Source organism: Martes martes (assembly GCF_963455335.1).
Source record: "Martes martes genome assembly, chromosome: 1".
Taxonomy (NCBI): domain Eukaryota; kingdom Metazoa; phylum Chordata; class Mammalia; order Carnivora; family Mustelidae; genus Martes; species Martes martes.
This window is the reverse complement of record NC_137888.1, coordinates 212682087-212702636: the sequence shown is the minus strand read 5'-3', so window position 1 is coordinate 212702636 and position 20550 is coordinate 212682087. Positions and strand designations below refer to the sequence as shown.

Sequence of the window (20550 nt, the reverse complement as noted above, 5' to 3'; positions counted from 1 at the left end):
GAAGGGGAGGTAAACTCGGGTACACCTTGGACAAAACTTACCCAGAGTTGGGTTTTTGTCTGTGACTTCAGTGTAGGGAGAAAAGCACCAAACATCCTTTCTGTGTTTACCGCAGCTTTACTGAGAAAAGGCAGTGTTGAGCACCTACTGTGTACCAGGCATTCTCCACCCATGACATTTGAACACTGAGCTTTAATCCCTGTGACAACCTCTGGAAAGTACACAGCCTCACTTTTATGTTGAAGGTAGGCACAGAGAGGTTGAGCCATTTGCTAGAAGTCACACAGCTCGTAAGCATTTGCATCGGCTTCTGAGTAGGAGATCTGCAAGTTCTTTTACCATTAAGAGTGTATGTTCCCCATTTGTAAGATATGTGCTTGGGGATGGGAAGGGGGATAGGGCCTCCAGACACCTGGGTTTTCTAGTTTGGGGGAGGAGGCTGTCCCTTACTCTAGGATCCATATACCTTTTGGGGGAGTGGTGTGGGTTTTTGCAAATCCCTCCTTCCCCCCTGTGTAAGGCAGAATCCGGGTTCCCACTGCGCTTGGCTATGTGAACAGCTTGGGGCAACTTCCTTGGTGTCTGCAGGGGGTTTCCAAAGCCTGGGTGTCCCAGTATGAAGAAGGGGGTCTGTGCTTTCAAATATCCGGCTCCAGGCGCTGTGAAAGGACACTGAGGACGCGCTGGAACTTCTCGAGACGTGCGGCTTGTGGCGCCCCGACTCCTCGGCTTCCCCAGAGGAGCCTCTGCACGAAGCCTGTGGTCAGGGCCTCCCTCAGCTGCGGGTTCGGCCGGAATCCTGGGGGTGGGGCCAGGCGGGCTGGGGGCGGGGGGCCAGACTCCCGCCTCGCCCCACCCTACACCTGCCTTCTTGCCTTAAGAACTTTGTCCCCGCTGGGACTGGAGGGACTCTGCCCCGAAGCTCTGCACAACTGGGCGGGCTTGACGGGGAGGGGGCGCTCGGGGTCTCCGCAGGACTGGGAGTGGGGTGGCCAAGGGGCTCGGTGGAAGCAGGCTCTGCCAGGGTGCATGGGGGCAGTCCGTTCCAGTGCGCGATGCCGGGTGGGTGGGTGGGTGGGGGGGCCCTTAGGGGCTGTGCCTGGGGATGGAGCCACTTGGGAGGCAAGATTTGGAGTCTGGGCTGCCCAGTGCGACACATTTTTGGGGGAGACAGAGCTACGTTGGAGTGAGTGGCGTGCTTAGGTCGCCAGCGAAAGCGGAATAAGCCAGGTTGGGGATTTGGGAGGCTGGGCTGCTCCAGGACGGGAGGAAGGGTTTGGCTCTGAACGCAATGGGGGGGGGGGGGGGAGGGGGCGCTGTTCTGCCAGGTTGAAGAACTGACTCATTTTGGAGAGAGCTAGGCATTGTTGGAGGGATCGAGATCCTCTGGGGGCAGGGTCGTTTCAGGTGGGAGCGGGAACGGGGGTGGGGGCGGGGAGTGGGACTCTGTGGACGTGGCTCTGGGGCGGGGGGCCAACCCTTTTGGGCTGGAGAGCACTATTCCTGTCAACACTGTTGGCTGCGACTCGGACTCGGGGTGAGAGCTCCCCGGGGGCCGGGCCGTCCCGGCTTGGGTGGGGCTCTGGGAGGCGTGGCGGGAGGCTCTGGTGCCTGGCCTGGTGGGGTTTTGGGTACTCGGTTAGAGCCTGCGGGGTGCTCGGGAAGTCGGGGCCGTCCGGCAGCCGGGAGCAGGGGGAGCACTCACCTCGTAGGCGTCGGGCTGCTGCCTCACGGAACTTAGGCGCGTCCCGGGCCACCTGACGCGCCCGGTGCAGGGTGCGCAGCAGCCGCTCGCAGCTCTCGTCTAGCGGCCCCGGGAGTTCCTCGCCCTCCAGCAGGCGCACGGCCGGTGCCACGTGCGGCAGCGCCACCTCGCCCGGCTCGCAGGGGCCTGTGCGGGGAAGGGCTCTGAGCTAGGCTTGGGGCCGAAGACGCGGCCAGGGTGAAGGGGGTGGGAGACTGGGTCGAGGCGGACCGTAGCAGCAGAAGCCCAGAAACACCGGTTCCAGCCGAGCACCGAGCAGGCCCGGGTCAGGGCGAGGACCGGGGCGGGGGCGGGGCCTAGGGTTTGGGCCCGGGGGCAGAGCCGGACGCGAAGGGCGGGGCCTAGAGCGAAGAGGGTGGAGCCTATGGTGAACTGACTGGACGTGCGGGGCCTAGAGCTGGATTAGGATTCCGTTTAGAGCTGGTGTGCGGCGCCAAGGGCTGCCACTCACCCGCGCCCTCATCCAGTGCCCGCATCAGCGGCTTCAGCTCCTGCTCGAAGGCCAGGGCAGCCTCCGTGTGGCTCCTTCTGAGCTGGCGCCACGTGCGTTCCAGCCGGGACACCTGAGGGAGGAGCCCGGAACATGCCGTCTCTTCCCTCTTCCCCATCACCCGCCCTCAGGCTTCCTCCTCATTTCTGCTCCCCACGCACCTGGGGCATGAGCAGGGCGCCCATGACCGCGGCCAGTCCAGGCAGGTCCCCGGCCGCCCCTGGCCGCAGCGCCAGGGCCAGCTCCACCAGGCCCCTCAGGGTGGCCGCGCGCTCCTCCAGCGGCCCCGCGCAGCCCAGCACGGCCAGCGCCCCGGCCAGCGCCAGCGCCTCGTGTCTGTGGAGGTGGAGAGCGAGGGTCTGGGGGACAGTGGAAGGTTTGTAACTCGGAGGTGAGGGGCGTGGGGGCGGCGGGAAGCTTTGCCTATCTCCCCTCCTCCCCGGGGGTCCGTGAATGGGGGCAGGTTTGAAGACCCTGGGGATTCCAGGCGGCTGGCTCACCTTTCCAGAAGTTCCAACCTCAAGCGATGCCCATGGGGAAGTGTGAGCAGCTCCAGGCCAGAGGTGACCCCCATGGCACACCGCTGAGCCTTGGTCACTCCTAGGAGGCCTGTAGCCTGGGCAGGATGAGGGGTGGAGGGGGGTGGTTAGTGGGGAGGTCAGCTGCCGAGAATGAGTATACGGGTGTGAGGTGCTGTGGGGCCTTGGCCTGGCCTCAGCCCCCGTCTGGGGAGGAGTGGCCCAGTAGTCGACCCACCTGGCAATCCACCAATAATAAGTGCAGGGCCGTGCTCCCAGGATGGTGCTCCAGGAATAGGTCACGAAGAGTACTCAGGACTCTCGGTTCCAGGGGCCGATTCTGGGGGCCCAGCAGGCAGAAGGGGTTGTTAGGGGGCCAGAAAGAGACCTCGGCCTCGGGTCTTGCAAAACTTCTGTTCTCTTCCTCCTCTTCCTCGCTGGCTTCCCACCACGGGGCCTCTGTCTCTGGGCCGCTGTGGCCCGGGGGGGTTCCTTGGGCACTGGGCACTCGGGGCACCAGCTCACAGTATGTTGGGGGGCGTTCAGATGCCTCACGCAGCACCAGTGAGGGTGTTCGAGGTGGTTTGGTTGGTGCCTTAGCATGAAGCTGCCCATCGGAGGCTCTAAGGCTGTCAACAACGGACCCCAGAGGAGGCGGAGTCCTCAGCAGAACGGGGTCACTGCCCATCCGAGGGAGGGCACACATGGGCACAGCGGAGGCTCCTAGGGGTCAAACAAGACGGAGTGAAGGGGGTACACAGAAAAGATAGCTGGATGGGGTGGGCGGCTCACCAAGTCAATAACTGTGTCTCTTGGTGTGGCTTTGAACTTACAACTTACAACTTCATCTATATAAATGCTACACACTTATCAGTGGTCTGAAAATGAACTTTCTTTAACACTTACGTATGAATTCTGAATACTACAGTTTAAATGTGAATTCTTTGTTTGTTGCCCCTCTGACGTGCAAAACTAAAATAGAAAAAAATTGTTCGAAATTCACAAAACTCCAAAAGCATCGAAGAAACTACACTTATCAAACTTTCAAATGAAGTCTGTGGCATGGTTGCTTCTGAGGTTATCAGAACTTAAAGCTGCATCCAGACTTTTGGGAGATGCTGTATTTACCAGCCATATAAATAGGCCCACTTATAGGGACTTAAAACCTTCCCATGGTTCTAGCTCATTCTGAGTGAAGGCCAAAGTTCTCAGAGTAGGAGAAAAACAAAACAAAACAAAACAAAACAAAACAAAACAAAAACCCAGATCTGAGTCTTGGATAGTTCAGTTCCACTCACATCCTTTTGGTTGAATGAACAGTTCAAGTTCTTGTTTTGGCCCCAGGACCTTTGCACTGGCTGTTCCTTCTGCCAGGATCACTCTCACCTCCCCAGATGGTCACATCATTTCCTCCTTCACCTCTTTCAAATCTTTCTCCATGTGGCCTGTCCTGACTACTACTTAAAATTGTAATACTCCCACCCCCCTATTCCTAATCTCCCTGACTCTGTTTCACTTTTAACTTTTACCCCAAAGCAGACTCATTTTTGTTGTCAATGTCCATCTTCCTCCAGTAGGATGTTGGAACCACCGGGCAGAGGTCTTTGTCTTTCTATTGAGTGATACATCTCAGCACTTAGTACAGCAGCAGGCAGTGAGGATTCATGGTGAATGGGGAGTGGGGAGGCAGGGCAGATGGGGCAGACAGGGCATAAGGAAAATCCCCTTTTAGGTAGGATGGCCAGGGTCAGCTACTTTGAGGAACTCAAGTTAAATGAGAAGGAGTCAGTCAGGAAAAGATTAGGGGAATGGGTTTTCCCATGACCAGAACGGCAAGTGCAAAGACCCTGAGGCAGGAACAAGACCGGCTGGAGCGGGGTGCCTGGGTGGCTCAGTCATTAAGCATCTGCCTTCGGCTCAGGTCATGATCCCAGGGTCCTGGGATTGAGCCCCGAGTTGGGCTCCCTGCTCAGCGGGACGCCTGCTTCTCCCTCTTCTACTCTCCCCCATCTTGTGTTCTCTTCTCAAATAAATAAATAAAATCTTTTTTTAAAAAAGTCACCCATTTTTAAGCCCCTACAAAAGTGTCTGTGGATTTCTTAATCACATGACCATTTTGAAAGTCTTTTTTTTTTTTTAAAGATTTTATTTATTTATCTGACAGAGAGAGATCACAAGTAGGCAGAGAGAGAGAGAGGGAAGCAGGCTCCCTGCTGAGCAGAGAGTCCGATGCGGGACTCGATCCCAGGACCCCGAGATCATGACCTGAGCCAAAAGCAGAAGCTTAACCCACTGTGCCACGCAGGTGCCCTGAAAGTCTTTTTTAAAAATGATTTTATTCATTTATTTGACAGAGACACAGCAAGAGAGGGAACACAAGCAGGAGGAGTGGGAAAGGGAGAAGCAGGCTTCCTGCAGAGCAGGTAGCCCAATGCAGGGCTTGATCCTGGGACCCTGGGATCATGACCTGAGCCGAAGGCAGACGCTTAGTGACTGAGCCACCCAGGTGCCCCACAATTTTGAAAGTCTTATTGTCCCCAGTTTCCAAGATGTTAAGTCATCTGTGCCGTATCAGTCAGGCAGTGAGTGGCAAAGCAATCTTGGGGCCCTGTGCTGTCCTGGTGGACCCTTACCTGGTTCAGAGTGGTCTTCTCTTGACCGCCTCATGTGCTCCAAACCTGCGGGCTGACTGTCACTCCGCTTCCTAGCCCTGGGGGACAGAGAAGAGGGAGATGTGTAGTCCCACCCTGAGCAGGGCAGCCCCCACCGATGCCCAGAAAACCCTCTATCTAGTCACTCAGCACCAGCGGACCCCAATCAGGGTGCTCTACTCCCAGGGGACACCTGACAGTGTCAGGAGACATCTTTTGGTTGTGACAACTGGGGGTGGGGTGGAGAGGATTCTATAGGCATCTAATAGAGACCAGGGGTGCTGCTCAATGTCCTACGATGCACAGCACAGCCCCGCCCCCCCCCAATCAATCCAGGCCCAAATGTCGGTATCGGTTAGTGCACAGGTGGGTATCAGGTGTCATTGGTGAGGTAGAGAGCTTATGATTACCTGGGCAGCTCTGACCGAGCTGGGCTCTCTAGGAGGGTGTCCTCACTAAAACTGCGTCGAATGGGTCCTTGCCGTATCACGGGTCTGGAGGCCACAGCCCCCGTGGCCCGGGACAGTGGGCGCTGCCCGGTCACATAGCTGCGAACCAGGGAGGGCAGGCTTGGGAACCGTTCATCCTCCAGCTGGAAGAGGGCTGTGGGCCGGCCTGGCCGGGGACGCAGGGCCACGTGGAGCACCTCGAAGTGCAGGGCTGAGCCCTGCCAGCGGCAGGAGATGACTGGGCGGCCCCCCTGGGACCCGGAGGCTCGAACCAAGAAGTCCCCATCTTGCTGCAGGAGGGCCTCAGCCTTCTGGGGGTGGAGGACAGGAGGCAGGGGGCTTAGCCATCAGCCCAGATCTGCAGTTCAGTGTGATTCCTCCCCCCCATCCCCACACCCAAGTTGCTGCTGTGGTTTTGCAGCAAACCATTTCCCGTTTTCTCATGGGCACACCTCTGGAATACACTTCCCAGGCTCCCTTGCAGTTAGTCGTCATCTGACACAATCTGGCCAATAGGATGAGGCAGAACCACTGCTGGGAATTTCCAGACCTGGCTCACACAGCCCTCCTGCCCAATCCTACAGGTTCTGTCCCCTGCCCGTCAGGGGATATACCCCCAAGCTCTTGTGGAAGGCAGAGCCACAGGCTAGAAAGAGCTTGGGTCTTGACTGACTTCTGGAGCTCCACATTCCCCACTCCTCAACCAGCTTGTACTGTAACATGGACAAGCCCCAGAATATTGGCTGTGTTTAGCCAGGGACATCTCCGGGATGTTTGTTGCCGCTGCTAGCTAATACTGACTAATGCAACACCCAACCTGAGTAAATGCACAAGGCTCGGTGCACAAATGTGGCTTCAAAAAGTGCCATTTGCTGGATCCTTCCAAACTGATTGCAGCCTGGAAATCCTCTTATAAAAATGTTTAGGTGGTCTTATGCCAGCTGTAGTGGCCGGTGTGGAAACGGGCAGGGGCCACAGCACCAGAGGAAGGCAAAGCGGAGTCGGTGATGGGAACTGAAGACTGAAAAACCCGTATGGTGCACACATGTAGCCTTTCCTACATGCCGGGCCCTGCTGTGGGTGTAAAACATATGAACTCATTTAATCCTTCACCAAAGTTAAGCAGTAGATACCATCACGCCCATTTTACAGATGGGGAGACTGAGGCCCAGATAGGTCAAATACCTTGCCCAAGGGCATACAAAATGTAAGTTGTAGGGCTGGGATTTTTTTTAAAAAGATTTTATTTATTTATTTGACAGACAGATCACAAGTAGGCAGAGAGGCAGGCAGAGAGAGAGAAGGGAGGAAGCAGGCTCCCTGCTGAGCAGAGAGCCCGATGTGGGGCTCGATCCCAGGACCCCGGGATCATGACCCGAGCCGAAGGCAGAGGCTTTAACCCACTGAGCCACCCAGGCGCCCCTAGGGCTGGGATTTTTAACCACTAAGCAATAATGGACTCTCACAATTTGATTGGATGGCCGGGGTCCCAGGACTCCTGAGGGTGACAAGTGAGTAAGATTTGGGTTGAGCACAAGATGTCAAGAGCGCACAACACTGAGCACTGACTGTGTGCCAGGGCCTGTTCTAGACCCTGGAGACACAGTGATGAATGAGGCCAAGGCTCTGCCCTGTGCTGTCCGGAGTGGGGGGTGGGTAATACATGCGCCAATGAAGCACAATGAATGAACATGAATGAAGAAGACAGATAATGTCTAAGAGCAGTCACCGAAGGTGATAAAAGAGGCAGACAGGACCCTGACCACTGCCGGTGCCTGGGACCCAGATGGAGAGATAAGCAAAGCCAAGGAGTCCAGTCGGGGAGCATGCCACGATACCAAGCAAGCTTCAAGACGGTCCCCAGACCCTCAGCCACCCCTTCCAATAGACCTTGACTGTAAGTCCCTCCTCCAGGACCCTAGCAGTCCCCAGAGGTCCCCAGTAGTTCAAGGGCGGGAGAGGTTCCCTATCCGAGGTGCTGAGGCCCTGCAGGAAGCAGAGATACCTGACGGGACAGGGGGCCGTGGTACCAGGGCTGGCTGGCAAGGTCCTCTCCATCCTGTAGCACCTGCATGGAGCTCTTGGGGGCAGAGGGTGCAGGGGCTGAACTCTGTACTTTCAACAGTCCTCAGTCTTCCACATCTGTAAAATGGGAAGAATTATTCCTGCTTCCTAAGCTTCCTGGGTGGCTGGGTCAGCCTTTCCATATTCCCCTTAGTTTTGGAGACAGTAGCCCACATCCTATCAACTGTAAAATGCAACTCTCTCTCTCTCCGCGTATTCTAACATACAAACATATTCTAAACATATAGCATATAAACATATTCTAAATATATAACCTATAAACATATTCTAAGTTAAACAAGTTACTCATAGACAAAAATATATATACATTAGATTTTGTTTATATATATACATGCTAGATTCATATATATACATCATATAAATTGGGCTATGATTAACTTCAATTTAGAATTGGCTGTGATCTCATGGAAACACTTGTGCATTCACTAGGATTCTTGCAAAGGGAGAAGACCTAGGCACTCCCTTCAAATGTAATGCAATTTTCATGCCGATGATATGATGCTACATTTCAGAGAAAACCCATTACCTAATTCACTCAAACTAATATTTATGAGGCACCCACCCTGTGCGAGGTGCTGCTGGGCACCAGAGGCCCAGCAGTGAACAAAACAGGGGTATCCCTGCCCTTGGAGACCTGTTGTTCCAGTGGGGGAGACAGTAATTAAGAAAATAAATAAGGAGATGAAGCAGTAGATAGATCAGAAAGACGTTAAGTGGAAAAATAAAGCCAGGGATGGAATGTGAAGATTCAAGTGGTGGATGTAAGATTTTCCATAGGGTGGTCGGGGAAGGTCTCGGTCAGTGACAACTTGGAGGATTTTGAGGGAGTGAGCCAGCTGGGCGAAGGAACATTCCAGGCCAGAGTGAATGTATTTGAGTAATCGCTCCCTTCTAATCAGTCTGTGTACACACTCAAGAATTCCTAAGTTGTAAGAAAATCTAACCCATACGTGGCTTTCCAATGTAACACCATTTCTTTAAAAAATGTTATTATTTATTATTATATTTTAAAGTAAGCTCTGCGCCCAGCATGGGGCTCAAACTCACAACCCTGAGATCAAGAATCACATACTTCACGGACTGAGCCAGCCAGGTGCCCCTCCGATGCAATACAATTTTAAGGACATTAAAAAGTCATATTTTGTAGAAACACCAGCAAACAGCAATTTGGCATTTGCAGATTCTTAAATTTTGGAGCCACGCCGTTTGTTATTATTATGGTCAAAGTCAGGCCTCTGACATTTTGGGACTCCCTTGGTATTGGCCGAGCCTCAGGCCCTGTGTGTCTCCAGTGTCTGGTGGAGAAAACCTGCCCTGGATGGGAGGGAAGCAGTGGGTCCGCTTCTCACTTCCTCCACCCCCAAGGTGTTCTGGCCCTGGCTGGGTGTGCAGGGAAATAGCATCAGGATTCTCTCATCCTGAGTCAGCAGGGCCTTGAGGGCCAGAAACGGGCAAGAAGTTCCCAGGCCCGCCCCAGGTGCTGCATGCCTGAACACCAGGTGTGTCTCCTGGACGCCTGTGTACTTCCTGTTTGTCAGCTGGGCCAGGCCAGCCTCTGTCTCGACTCCCCAAACGCCAGCTTCCTCTGTCTTGTGCCCTCTTTAGTGGACACGCAGGTGGGTCACTCACAAGGCTCTGGTTGGTTTGGAGGAGGGGAATTTGGATAAGGGGGGAAGCTCAGAGTGGGCGCAGGTTAGACACAGGCCAAATAAACCCTCCTCCTGCCCTTCATCATTTGGAATAATTTCTGGATATTTGGGCAGGGGAGAGAGGAAGGGAGCAGAATCAGGAAGAAAATGGGGTAGGGGCAGACATGGAGAAAAGAAGGGGGTTATTCATGCTCTATAGACCACACCTATGTACATACATGTGAAGGGGGTCAACCACCTACACATGGACACATGGACACAGTTAGACACAGGTACTCAAACTTGACATTGAGCAAACACTGATTGGTTGAGCACTTACTATGTTCCAGGACCTGTTCTTGACCCTGGAGACACAGTGATGAATGAGATCAAGGCTCTGCCCTGTGCTGTCCGGTGGGCAAGACAAGCAATAAATAGCACACAACGAATGAAGAAGATAATGTCTACGAGTAATCACTGAAGATGATAAAACGGGAACGTGTGATAAAGAAGACTGGAGGAGTCAGCTACTGTAAATAACATATAGTCAGGAAGGTCTCTCCCACCAGGTGACATTGGAGCTGAGCCCCCAGTAAAGGGAAGGAGACAGTCACGCAAAGGTTCAGAGAAAGAGCAGTTCCAGACAGGGGATGGGGGATGGGGTGGGGGAGGGGAGAGTGGACAGCAAGTGCAAAGGCCTGGGGGCGAGACAGAGCTCACTCTTTTCACTTTACAGCATCAAGGAAGCCGTTGTAGCTGGAATGCACCGAGCAACGAGCTAAGTGGACAGCGGCGAAGTCGGCAGGGAAGAAACCATTCTGGTGCACCCCAAATTCTCATTTTAGCGGGATGCCATGGGAGTTACGGAAGGGTTTTAAATGAGGGAGGGGCGCAATCTGGTTTGTGGTTTAAAAAGATTGTTCAGGCAAAGTGGAAACAGGGAGGCTTTTCGTGTTGCACAGGAAACACGCTTCGAGATGCACTCCCAGGTACGCCCAGGTACACCGACACGCGTGACGCACAGCGACCCAATCGGGCACTCGGCGACCCTTCTACGTCCGCTGATGCTCTTGGACCTACACTCAGATTCTCCCTGAAAGCCGGTGGCCCCACCTGGAAAAGAGAGGACTCCCCTCCCACAATAACCCCCGATCCTGGATGTGCCTGGGGCCCCTCACTCACCTGGGCCGGGACCCGCGGAGCTGGTGACAGGCTGGGGCCGGGCCGAAGCTGGAGGTTCTGCGGCTCGGGGACCTCCCTCCCCGCCCCAGCCGGCCCCACCTTCTCCGGCCGCACCCGCGGGTTCCCGAGCCAGTGCACCTGGCCCCGCCCCGGAGGACTCCGCCTCCGAAGGTGGCCTCTCAGGACACCCGCCCTCCTGTCCCCGCTCCACCCTCTTAGAACCCTTCTCGGCACTAACCACGCCCCCTTCGAAAACCACACCCACAAACCACGCCCTCTTGGGAAACTCCGTTTACCCCAGCGGCCTAAACGTCGCCCCGCCCCCATCGGGTGGTAACGCCCACACGCTCCTCGCCCCTCTTAGGCCCGCCCCTTAGCGCTCGGCTCCTCCATTCCGCGCAGGCTGGTCCTAAGTACCCCGACCTCTTGGGACGTGGGGAGGAGAGTCTCTCTCCTCACCCCCAGGGTCCCTCGCGGGGACAGAACGGCCCCTTACGGGCTCTCCTGCAGCGCGGGGTGGGCGGCTGCTGTGACGTAGAGGTGCGCTTCCTCCAGACCGTCCCCTTGGGTTTCCGGGAAGGGAACTCCAGTGGGTGTCGGGTTTTGTGGAGACCGATGCGGGAAAACACGACAGGCTTCCCCGTGTAACAGCACAAGGGAGATGAGCTAGACTCGGGGGGATTATGGCGTGGGAGACATTCAGGTGGTTTCCTTGGTGGGAGGAAGGAGGGGGGAGGGGGGCTTCCATCATGATGCTTGGAGCAAGCAGGGAAAGGCTGGGGGAGTGGATCTGGAACAAGAGGGAGGACGGTCTAGCCACGTTTATTGAGGGCTCTGTGTGCCCGGACCGTTCCGCTTCCTTGACCGGCTTCAATGCATTTGATTTTCACATCGACCTCTCAGTGAAGTAGGTACTATTTCCATCACCCCCATTTTCCAGATGCAGAAACGGAGGCAGGGGGCAGCGAAGCCATTTGCCCAAGTTGACCGGCTTGTGAGTGGCGCAGACGGGATTCGTACCTGGAGCCCTGGAGCGTCATCCTGCCGTCCTCTCCTTCCTCTGTGCAACCCCACGATCCCTGATCCCTACTGTGCTTCCAAATGGTGAAGGTTACTGTCACCCATTTTACAGATGAGGAAATGAGCGCCTGGGATGGTTGGAGATGAAAAGTTTCGGTGCCTGTGGGATCGCAGAGCTGGTGATTTCCAGGTTCGGCTTTCCCCCGCGCGAATGTCGAAGAGACTCGAGGCTCAGGAAATGCTGGGGGGAGTGTCTTTTCCTTGACCTCCTCCCACCTAGTTTTGGTACGGTTAGAGGGCTGGGCGGTGGGTGGGGGGGGTACCTCCACTGAAGGAGACTAGCGCCCCCTAGTGATTAAAGAATTAAAAAGAAAATCCAAGAGGGGTGCCTGGTGAGGCAGATGGGGGAGGGGAGTCTATGCAGCCCAGTGGGGGGGAGGTGGGGCGCGGGACCTTGTAGACAAAATGATTTCAGGTAGTGATGAGGTCTACGAAGGCTGTAAATGTTTGCCAAACGAATGGATTAATGAGCGACCCCCTCGAAGTCTATAAGGAAAGAGACGGTGGTGGCCACGGCCAGAGCCATACATAAATGAATTTGGGGATGTCAGGGGTAGAGCCAAAAAAAAAGCTTCCAACCATTTATTTATTCATTCAACAAATACTTGTGGACCATGTATTTATGCCAGGTGCTGGGAACATATGAGACAGAGATTTCTAAATAGACAATAAAGAAAGAATTATAATAAAATGTCAGGTTTGTTGGATGGTGTTCAGGGCTTCAATGCAGGGAAGTGGGAAATAAAGTCTGTGATTTGAAATGGAGAGATTTGGGAAGATTTCATGAGAAGGTGACACTGAGCAGAGGTGAAGGAGTCACTGTTGGAGGTGAGGGAGCTAGCCATGGAGTTGCTTGCCTAAGGCCCCAGAGCACCATGTGCAAAGGCCCTGTGGCAAGATTTAAGATTCTGGGGTGGTCTGGTGTCTTGGAGGAACAGTGCCCGTGTGGCTGGAGCAGAGTGTGTGAGGGAAAGTGGTGAGTGGAAGAGGTGAGGGCAGGGAGGGGACAGGGGCATGTCATGGAGGGCCTTGCTGGCTGCCGGGCAGTGTGGGCTGGAAGAAGAGGAGGGATGTCATGCCTTGCCCAGATGCCCAGGCCTGTGTTGAGTGGGTGGGGGGAGAAGAGATGCCAGGTCCTGCAGAGAAGGGGCTGGGCTGCAGGTGCTCCCGCCCCCCCCAACCCCCCCCCCAGGGCTCCTCCCCCTCCACCCCCTCTCAGAGCGACAGTTACAGGCAAAGAAGAGGAAGTGGTAGCTAGCTAGCAGAGGCAGGCAGACAGGCCGCGGAGGCCGCAAGGGTGCGCGGGCTCACCCGGGAAGACAGCGGCCATGGAGCTGTGGCGCCAGTGTACTCACTGGTTGATCCAGTGCCGGGTGCTGCCGCCCAGCCACCGGGTGACCTGGGACGGGGCCCAGGTGTGCGAGCTGGCACAGGCCCTCCGGGATGGCGTCCTCCTGTGCCAGCTGCTCAACAACTTGCTGCCCCATGCCATCAACCTGCGTGAGGTCAACCTGCGCCCCCAGATGTCCCAGGTGAGCCTGCCACTGACTGGGGCACCAAGGGTTGGAGGTGGGGGGCCCCACACGCCTGGCTGGCACCAGGAGAGTCAATGCGCTGAAACTCTGGGCCTGTGATGGAGAAGGGAATGTGCGCTGGACTCTGGGGCTGGCACAGGGGGATGGGCAGCGGGAGGGAGGGGGTGGTAAGCGCCGAGATCCCAGGGGTGTCTCACCCAAGGGTAACAGGAACGGGTTGATAGGCTCTGAGTTCCTGCACATCTAGGCTGAGAACTGACAAACTCGGGGTTAAAGCTTCCAAGCCCCAGGCTGACTCCACAGAGGTTCAACTCTCCAGATGGGACTGTGGTGGGGGGGCTTGAGGGATACCTGGGAACCCCCAGGTGGCCAAAAGGGTGCCGGAGGTTTATTACCTCCTTTGACATCCCCCCCTTCTGCCTATGGGGGAGGGGCCTCCACCAACTTCTTCCCCCACATGTGTCTCCTCCTCCCGGGCCCTGGGCCCCTTCCTTCCCCTCACATCTTCTTCCCCTTCGCTTCCTGCCTGGGCCTGGGGTGCGTGGGGTGGGTGGGGGGCTGTGGGCCCCTGGGCTCTGGTCTTCCTAGCTCTATCCATCCCAGAGAGACACTGAGAAAAGCTTTGGTCTTGAGCCCAAGAGTGGGTCCTGGGGTTTGGAGCCTAGAAAGAGCTAGTCTTGCTCTGTAGGGATTACTGCAAAGGCCCAGGTTCGGGGAGGGTGGATTGTACCGAGCAAGCGGGAGGGGGGGGGGGCCCTTCTAGACTCAGGAAATATATTCAAATCCCTATTTGAATGCGGTTGGGGTGGAGGAGGTAACGTGACTGGATCCCCTCTCTGGGTCCCTGTGGTGTCTGGGTGCTGGGGGGAAGCCGCGTATGCTGGGGCTGGGCGCTCCCGGTGCCTCACCTGCCTTGGAAGTCTGAGAGGACACTCTTGGCTGGCTCCACTCTGGAATGAAAGCTTGGTGCCTGGGAGCTGTGGCTTGGCCTGGGGGGGCCTTTTCTCTGGTCCCTGAGATGCCACGTGCGGGATGTGGAGAGGGGAAGTAACCGCTCAGGGAGCACGCCCGTGGGGGTCCCTGGGGGCATTCTCTGGGGACACAGCCATGGTGTGGGGAAGGTGGGTGGCCCACCCTCCTTTGCCCAGGCAGGGCTTCCTGGAAGGATGAGGGAACTCCAGGGGCCCAGCCCCTCTGGCCGCAGGCCTTCCTGGATTTACATACATTTGCTTACCTCCTGGCTTCCAGCAGATAGGGAAGTAGCCACGGGACCTGTCAGACCCTGGACCCAGAAGCGGTCAAGGTTCCCAGTGAGGCTTTAATAGCCGCTGATGGGGAAGTGGATGAACTTGAGGATGAACTTCAACCCCTGCCTGCATCTTGCTTATAGCTGGTTGTCTAATGAAGGGCGCGGGGACTGGGGGGTGGGTGCCTGGCCTTAAGATCTGGGAAGGCAGCCGTAGGGGCTGCAGGGAGGCAGCGTCCTTGTTTGTGCCGGGCGGTGCCAAGGCCCCGTCCGGGCCTGGCCTTCATGGTGCTCCCAGCCTGGGGAGACACAGACCCCCAGCCCTGCATGGTCACGGCTAGGACACAGGGAGACACCTCTGGGCTGGGAAGCTTGAAGCAAAGGCAAGACGTTGCCTGGCGATGTCAGGCTTTATGCAAGAGGGGACGCTTGTGCTGGGTTTTGAAGAGTGAGTAGGAGTTTCCCATGGCTCTGGCTTCCTATGCCCAGCCGAGTCGGGCCCCAGGCCACGCAGGGGTGTTTCCGCAGCCCTCCCATCTGGAGCTCTTCCTCCCTCCGCTCATCTTATCTCCCCGCAAAGCTTAACCCTTTTCCCCATTCACAGGGGGGATGAGTGCGGGAAGCTGAAACGTGGTCCCATTGAGGTGGGGGAAGGTTCCCCCAGAACAGAACAGCTTTCTAGATTTGCAGGACCCTGTGTCCTCTGATTTAAGCTGGGGCTGTGGACCACCCTTGAGATGCGGAAGGCCAGAGCGGCATAGACGAAGGTGTGGGGACCAGAATCCGGATGCTTCTCAGTTTCTCTGCTTTTTCTCAGTTGTTTCCAGGGAAGAGGGCGGGAAGAGCCCCTGCACTCCAGGGCAATTGTGATGTCCGTCAGGCCCCTTCTTGGTGCTGGGACAGTGGGAAGGAGACACGCCCAGAGCGCTGTCACTGAGGAGCCCGCCTGCTAGTGGGCCAGACCGACAGTGAGCAAATACGGAAACGTTTAACCTGTGGGGAGGGGGTAGGTGCTCTGGAGAAATCAAAGCAGAAAAGGGAGCTCCGGAGTGTGGGGGTTGCACTCTTGAATAGGTGGTCACTGATAAGGTGACATTTGAGCAGAGCCCTGGGGAAGATGAGGGGATGAACCTTGTGAATCCAGGGACACAGCACTCTTGGGCAGGGGTACGGCCAGTGCAAAGGCCCTGAGGTGAGAGCTCATGCGTGGCCCTCGAGTCTGCTGGGAATGGCTCATGGCTGAAGTCAGACCAGAGCGAGTCTCCAAGCTGGGTGAGATCTCCAAGCTGAGATCTGGGGCCGAGGGAGGATCTTATTACAGGTGGCACCTTGACCGCCAGACATCCTAGCTCACTTCCTCTCTCTGGGAGTCCACATTCTGGGTTGCAGAGATGAAACTTTAAGGCCAAGGGAGTGGAGAGGAAGGGACGAATGTGACAGTCATTGTGGGAAAGACCCACCAGGGCGTGGGAGCTGATTAGACCTGGCGGAGCAGGCACTGGGGCCCGGATGATGTCAAGGTTCCCAGCTTGAGAATGCCCAGGCCACTGGCGGAGGCAGGGGAGAGGGCAGGAGAGTTAGAAAGGGGGTCAGCTGGAGGGCAGTGACCAGACCTGGGTTCAAATCCTGATGCCCCCACTTCCTGGCTTACCCTCTCCGAGCCTTAGTTACCCTATCTGTGAAACATGGCTAAAAATGGCACCTTTATTTCGAGGACTGTTGTGTTATTTCGATACTGCTTAACACGGTGTCTGATGCCTGATAAACCCTCACTAAACTAAAAAGTTTTCTTTGGAAGGACGTGGGGTAGCAAAAGGTAACACAGCAAGAGGGAGTTTGGGTTGGGGGGAGTATTTCTCAGCTGGGCTGGTTTTGACCCCCAGGGGCATTTGGCAATATGTGGACCCATGTTTGGTTTTACCACATCTGGGAGATGGTACTGAAATCTAGTGGATGGATGTCAGGGATCCTACTCAGCGTCCCACAGTGCCACCCACAGCAGAGCATTCTCTGCCCCAAACATCAGTAGTGCTGAGGTTGAGAAACCCTGTGATCAGGGACAGAGAACTGAAACAACCTTTAAAATATTTACTTGGTTGAATAATACATCCGTATGGTTCAAATATTAAAACACACAAGAAGCGGGGCGCCTGGGTGGCTCACAGTTAAGTGTCTGCCTTCAGCTCAGGTCATGATCCCGGGGTCTGGGGATTGAGCCCCACGTTGGGCTCCCTGTTCAGTGGGAAGTCTGCTGCCCCCTCTGCCTCTCCCTCTGCCCCTAACCCTGCTCATTCTGTCTCTCAAATAAATACATCTTTAAAAAACAACAACACATTAAAAAGGTGCACAAGGAAAAATTTAACTTCTAGTCCTGTCAGACACCTAGCTCCTTCCTTCTCCCATACGCAAACTAACTTCCTTCCTTCCTTCCTTCCTTCCTTCCTTCCTCTCTCTCTCTCTCTCTCTCTTTCTTTCTTTCCTTCTAAGTTGACTGTGTATCCTCCCAGAGTTTCTTCATGCAAACATAAGCAAATAGGAGTCTAGGTCCTTATTTCCCATCCTCCTCCCTTAAATGGAAGATGGCACATACCACTGACTGCTTTGTCTTGCTTTCCTCACTTAATCATCATCTTGGGACTCTTTCCAGATCAATATATAGAGATTGTCTTATTTAAAACAACAACCACAACAACCACCTGACTGCATGGTTTGCTGGATAGTGTACTTACGTAACAAATGACTTATATTGTGTTAACTATGTGCCAGGCATCAGTCCAAACCAGGTGTCAGCAAACAACAATCCAACAGTTGAATCTGGATTGCAGCACTTAAAAAAAAAAGATTTTATTTATTTATTTTAGAGAAAGAGCGCATGAGAGAGAGAGAGAGAGCACTAGCCGGGGGTGAAGGGAGAGGGAGAAGCAGGCTCTCCACTGAGCAAACACCCTGGGATCCTGACCTAAGCTGAAGGCAGATGCTTAACAGACTGAGCCACCCAGGTGCCCCTGGACCACAGCACATTTTTATAAATAAAGTTTTATTGGCACATAACCATGTCCATTGATTCCTGTATGTATTGTCTATGGCTGCTTTCCAGCTACAACTGTGGAACTGCAGAGTTGCCACAGAGACTGTCTGGCCTGCGGAGCTGAAGATAGTAACTTTCCAGACCTTTGTAGAAGTTTGCAGATTCCTGTTGTAAACATTTTCTTTTCTTTAAGATATATTTATTTATTTTAGAGAGAGAGAAAGAGAGAGCATGAGCAGGGGAAGGGGCCGAGGGGGAAGGAGAGTCCCAAGCTGACTCTGCCCTGAGTGCTGAGCCTGATGTGGGGGTCAATCTCACGACCCTGAGATCACAACCTGAGCTGAAACCAAGAGTCATTTGCTTAACTGACTGCACTACCCAGGCACCCTGTAAACATTTTCTATACATTAACTTGTTTAATCCTCGTAACACCAGAGGTGGCAGAAGGTAGGTTATCCTCATTTTTCACAGAAGGGATTGAGGCACAGAGGTGTCAAGTAACTTGCTTCAGGGTGCCTAACTCGAAAGCAGCACAGTTGGGGATTAGAACCCTGGGTAGCCCGGTGCTGGGATTTTTGCTGTCCGCAGTTACCCAAAACCACCTCTATCCCATTGTTTAATGGGGCGATCATTTATTTTATCATCTTCTGTATCAGTGGACACTTGGATTGTGCCAGACTTCTGTTATGACACATTTACTGCAACCATTAACCTTGTCCATGAATCATTTTTTGACTCCTCATCTTTGTGAGCTTGGGTTTGTTACCTAACCTCTGTGTGCCTCAATATCCTCATCTCTAAAATGGGGGTAATAAATCCCTATCTTTAAGCATCATTGGGAGGGATAATGAACCACTATAAAGAACTTAGAAAAGTTCCTGGCCACACAGAAATGTTATTGTTGCTGCCATACACATGAGCAAGTATCCCCACAGGATAAGTTCTCAGAAGGATTTGCTGGCTCAAAGTGGCTGGGCCTTTGTGTTTTTGGCAGACATTGCCAAGTTGTTCTCCATCTGGGCCTGTTCCCATGTGGACTATTCCAATTACATTACCACTAACAGAGCGTGAGAGTGCTTATTGGCCATCACCTTGCCACAGACTGTTCCGTTGTTAAGACTTTGGAGTCATGCCAACTTGATGGGTAATGTATGGAGCTCATTATGGCTCACTTTACATTTCTCTTATTCTGAATGAGCTTGAACCTCTTTTCCTTTGTTTAAGAGCTATTTATGTTTTCTCTTGGTGAAGAAATATTTGTTTGTATCATTTGCCCCTTTATTCTTTTGTCCCTTCTGGGACTGCTGTCCTTTCTTTCTTATTAGTTTTTAGGAACTCTCTATATATTAGGCTGGCTTGAATTTCAAGTCAGGTACTTACTACCTTTGTGATCTTGGAGAAGAAAAACATTGTTCTCTGAGCCTGGTTGTCTTATCTATAAAATGGGGATGTGGACAGCACCTTTATCTCAGGGTTATGTGAGGGTTAAACGTGATAGGTTAAGTTAAATTCCTTACTGGTGTGATTGATGTGCTAGATTTAGCCAATGCTAAAATAATGGGAAGTCCTCTTTTTGTTACTTTGATTTCAGTTAGTATGAGTTGGCTGTCCGATTTGGTATAAGTCAGGATGTGTAATGTTAGCTGCTATAACAAAGTATACACATCAGTAGCAGTAATGGTTTCCTTCTTGCTCACATCACAGTCTAGTTTGGGTCAACTGGGGGTTAAGGGAGTGGCTCTTCTTTACAAAGTCCCTACAGGACCTGGGCTTCTTCCATCCCATAGCCCTACTCTCCTTAAAGCCCCTGGAGTCCTCTCTATCCCAGAAGGTGGAGAAGAAGACTGTGAGGAGGGAAACTATGGGAGGCTTTCATGGGCCAGGCCCAGAAGTGGTGCTTTCACCTCCATTCTTGATCCATTCACCAGAACTCCATCACATGGTTCCATCCAACTGCAAGAGAGGCTGAGAATGGCTTAGCTGGCAGCCAGGGAGCACAGGAAATGTTTGGGTGGGCATAGAAGAGAATGCTCTAGAACTGTGGAATATTGCCTAGCTAGCTTTAGAGAGGCAGGTCTAGAGAGGCTGGCTTGGAGGAAGCTGTAGTGGGATAAGGAATGAGGAGGGCTTGAACTAAAGCCATGGTGGAGGGATTCAGCTAGGGACTGGGGAGCCTGGGCGGGAGCAAATCTCAGCCAGGTATGTTGGGTTGGGTTGGATTGGTTGGAAGACCTCATCTTAACATGACTACTGTGGCTGATGGGGACAGAAGTCTGGAAGGGCCAACATTTGGTATTGTGCCTGCTTTTCTTCCATTTTGTTCTGTTCACTAACCTTCTTTTGGGCCTAGTACTGGGAAATGTCACCCTTCAGCACTTTCCACAGAGGGTGCTGGGAAATCCTGTTCCTTTCCTGCTCCCAGCCCTCCCATGACTCCCCATTGCCTTTGGGGCAAAAGACAAAGTCCTCACCCTGGCCCATGAGAGTCTATGCATATGGCCTCTGCCCACCTCCTGGCCCTCCCCTCCCCCTTCCCTTTACTTATTCTGCTCCAGACACATGAGCCTCCTCACAGTTCCCACAACCCCCCCTGGTCCGATTCAGCCTCAGGGCCTTTGCACATCTGTTCTTTCTCCATGGATCTGTCTTTCCCCAGATATACACTGTGATTGGTCTCTTATCTCCTTCATGTTTCTTATCAGAGAGCTTCCTGGCTTCCACACATAAGATTGTACCCCTTACCCCCTGCCCCTCTGTGCTCTCTCTTCTTTTTCTTATTTTTATTTTTCTCCACGGCACTTATAGCCCTCTGACCTACATAGTTTTTACTTTTTGCTTATTATCTGCTTCCCCCAGTGGAATGTCAGGGCAACGCTTTTGTCTTTTTGGTTCA

The 20550-nt window shown here is 54.0% G+C and overlaps 2 protein-coding genes across 3 annotated transcripts in view; one reads left to right on the top strand and one right to left on the bottom strand.

Annotated features, from left to right (window-relative positions):
- Positions 1-108: 108 nt before the first annotated feature.
- SH2D3A (SH2 domain containing 3A) lies at positions 109-7947 on the bottom strand (the record flags this gene model as incomplete). Of its 2 annotated transcripts, XM_080825784.1 has the most annotated exons (9): positions 109-799; positions 1706-1891; positions 2217-2328; positions 2417-2591; positions 2756-2871; positions 3012-3496; positions 5407-5483; positions 5835-6184; positions 7879-7947. In XM_080825784.1, 9 exons carry the CDS (start codon positions 7945-7947, stop codon positions 639-641), a joined length of 1731 nt encoding a protein of 576 aa, XP_080681910.1. In that variant the 3' UTR covers positions 109-638. The 2 variants fall into 2 exon arrangements, with proteins under 2 accessions (XP_080681910.1, XP_080681911.1); XM_080825785.1 differs by lacking the exon at positions 3012-3496 and having other exon boundaries at positions 2417-2614.
- A 5141-nt stretch (positions 7948-13088) lies between these two features.
- Positions 13089-20550, top strand: part of VAV1 (vav guanine nucleotide exchange factor 1) — a 48320-nt gene continuing 40858 nt past the window's right edge. Inside the window, exon 1 of the mRNA XM_080810091.1 lies at positions 13089-13380. Coding sequence (XP_080666217.1) covers positions 13177-13380 — 204 coding nt within the window. The 5' untranslated portion in view covers positions 13089-13176. The remainder of the gene's footprint in view (positions 13381-20550) is intronic.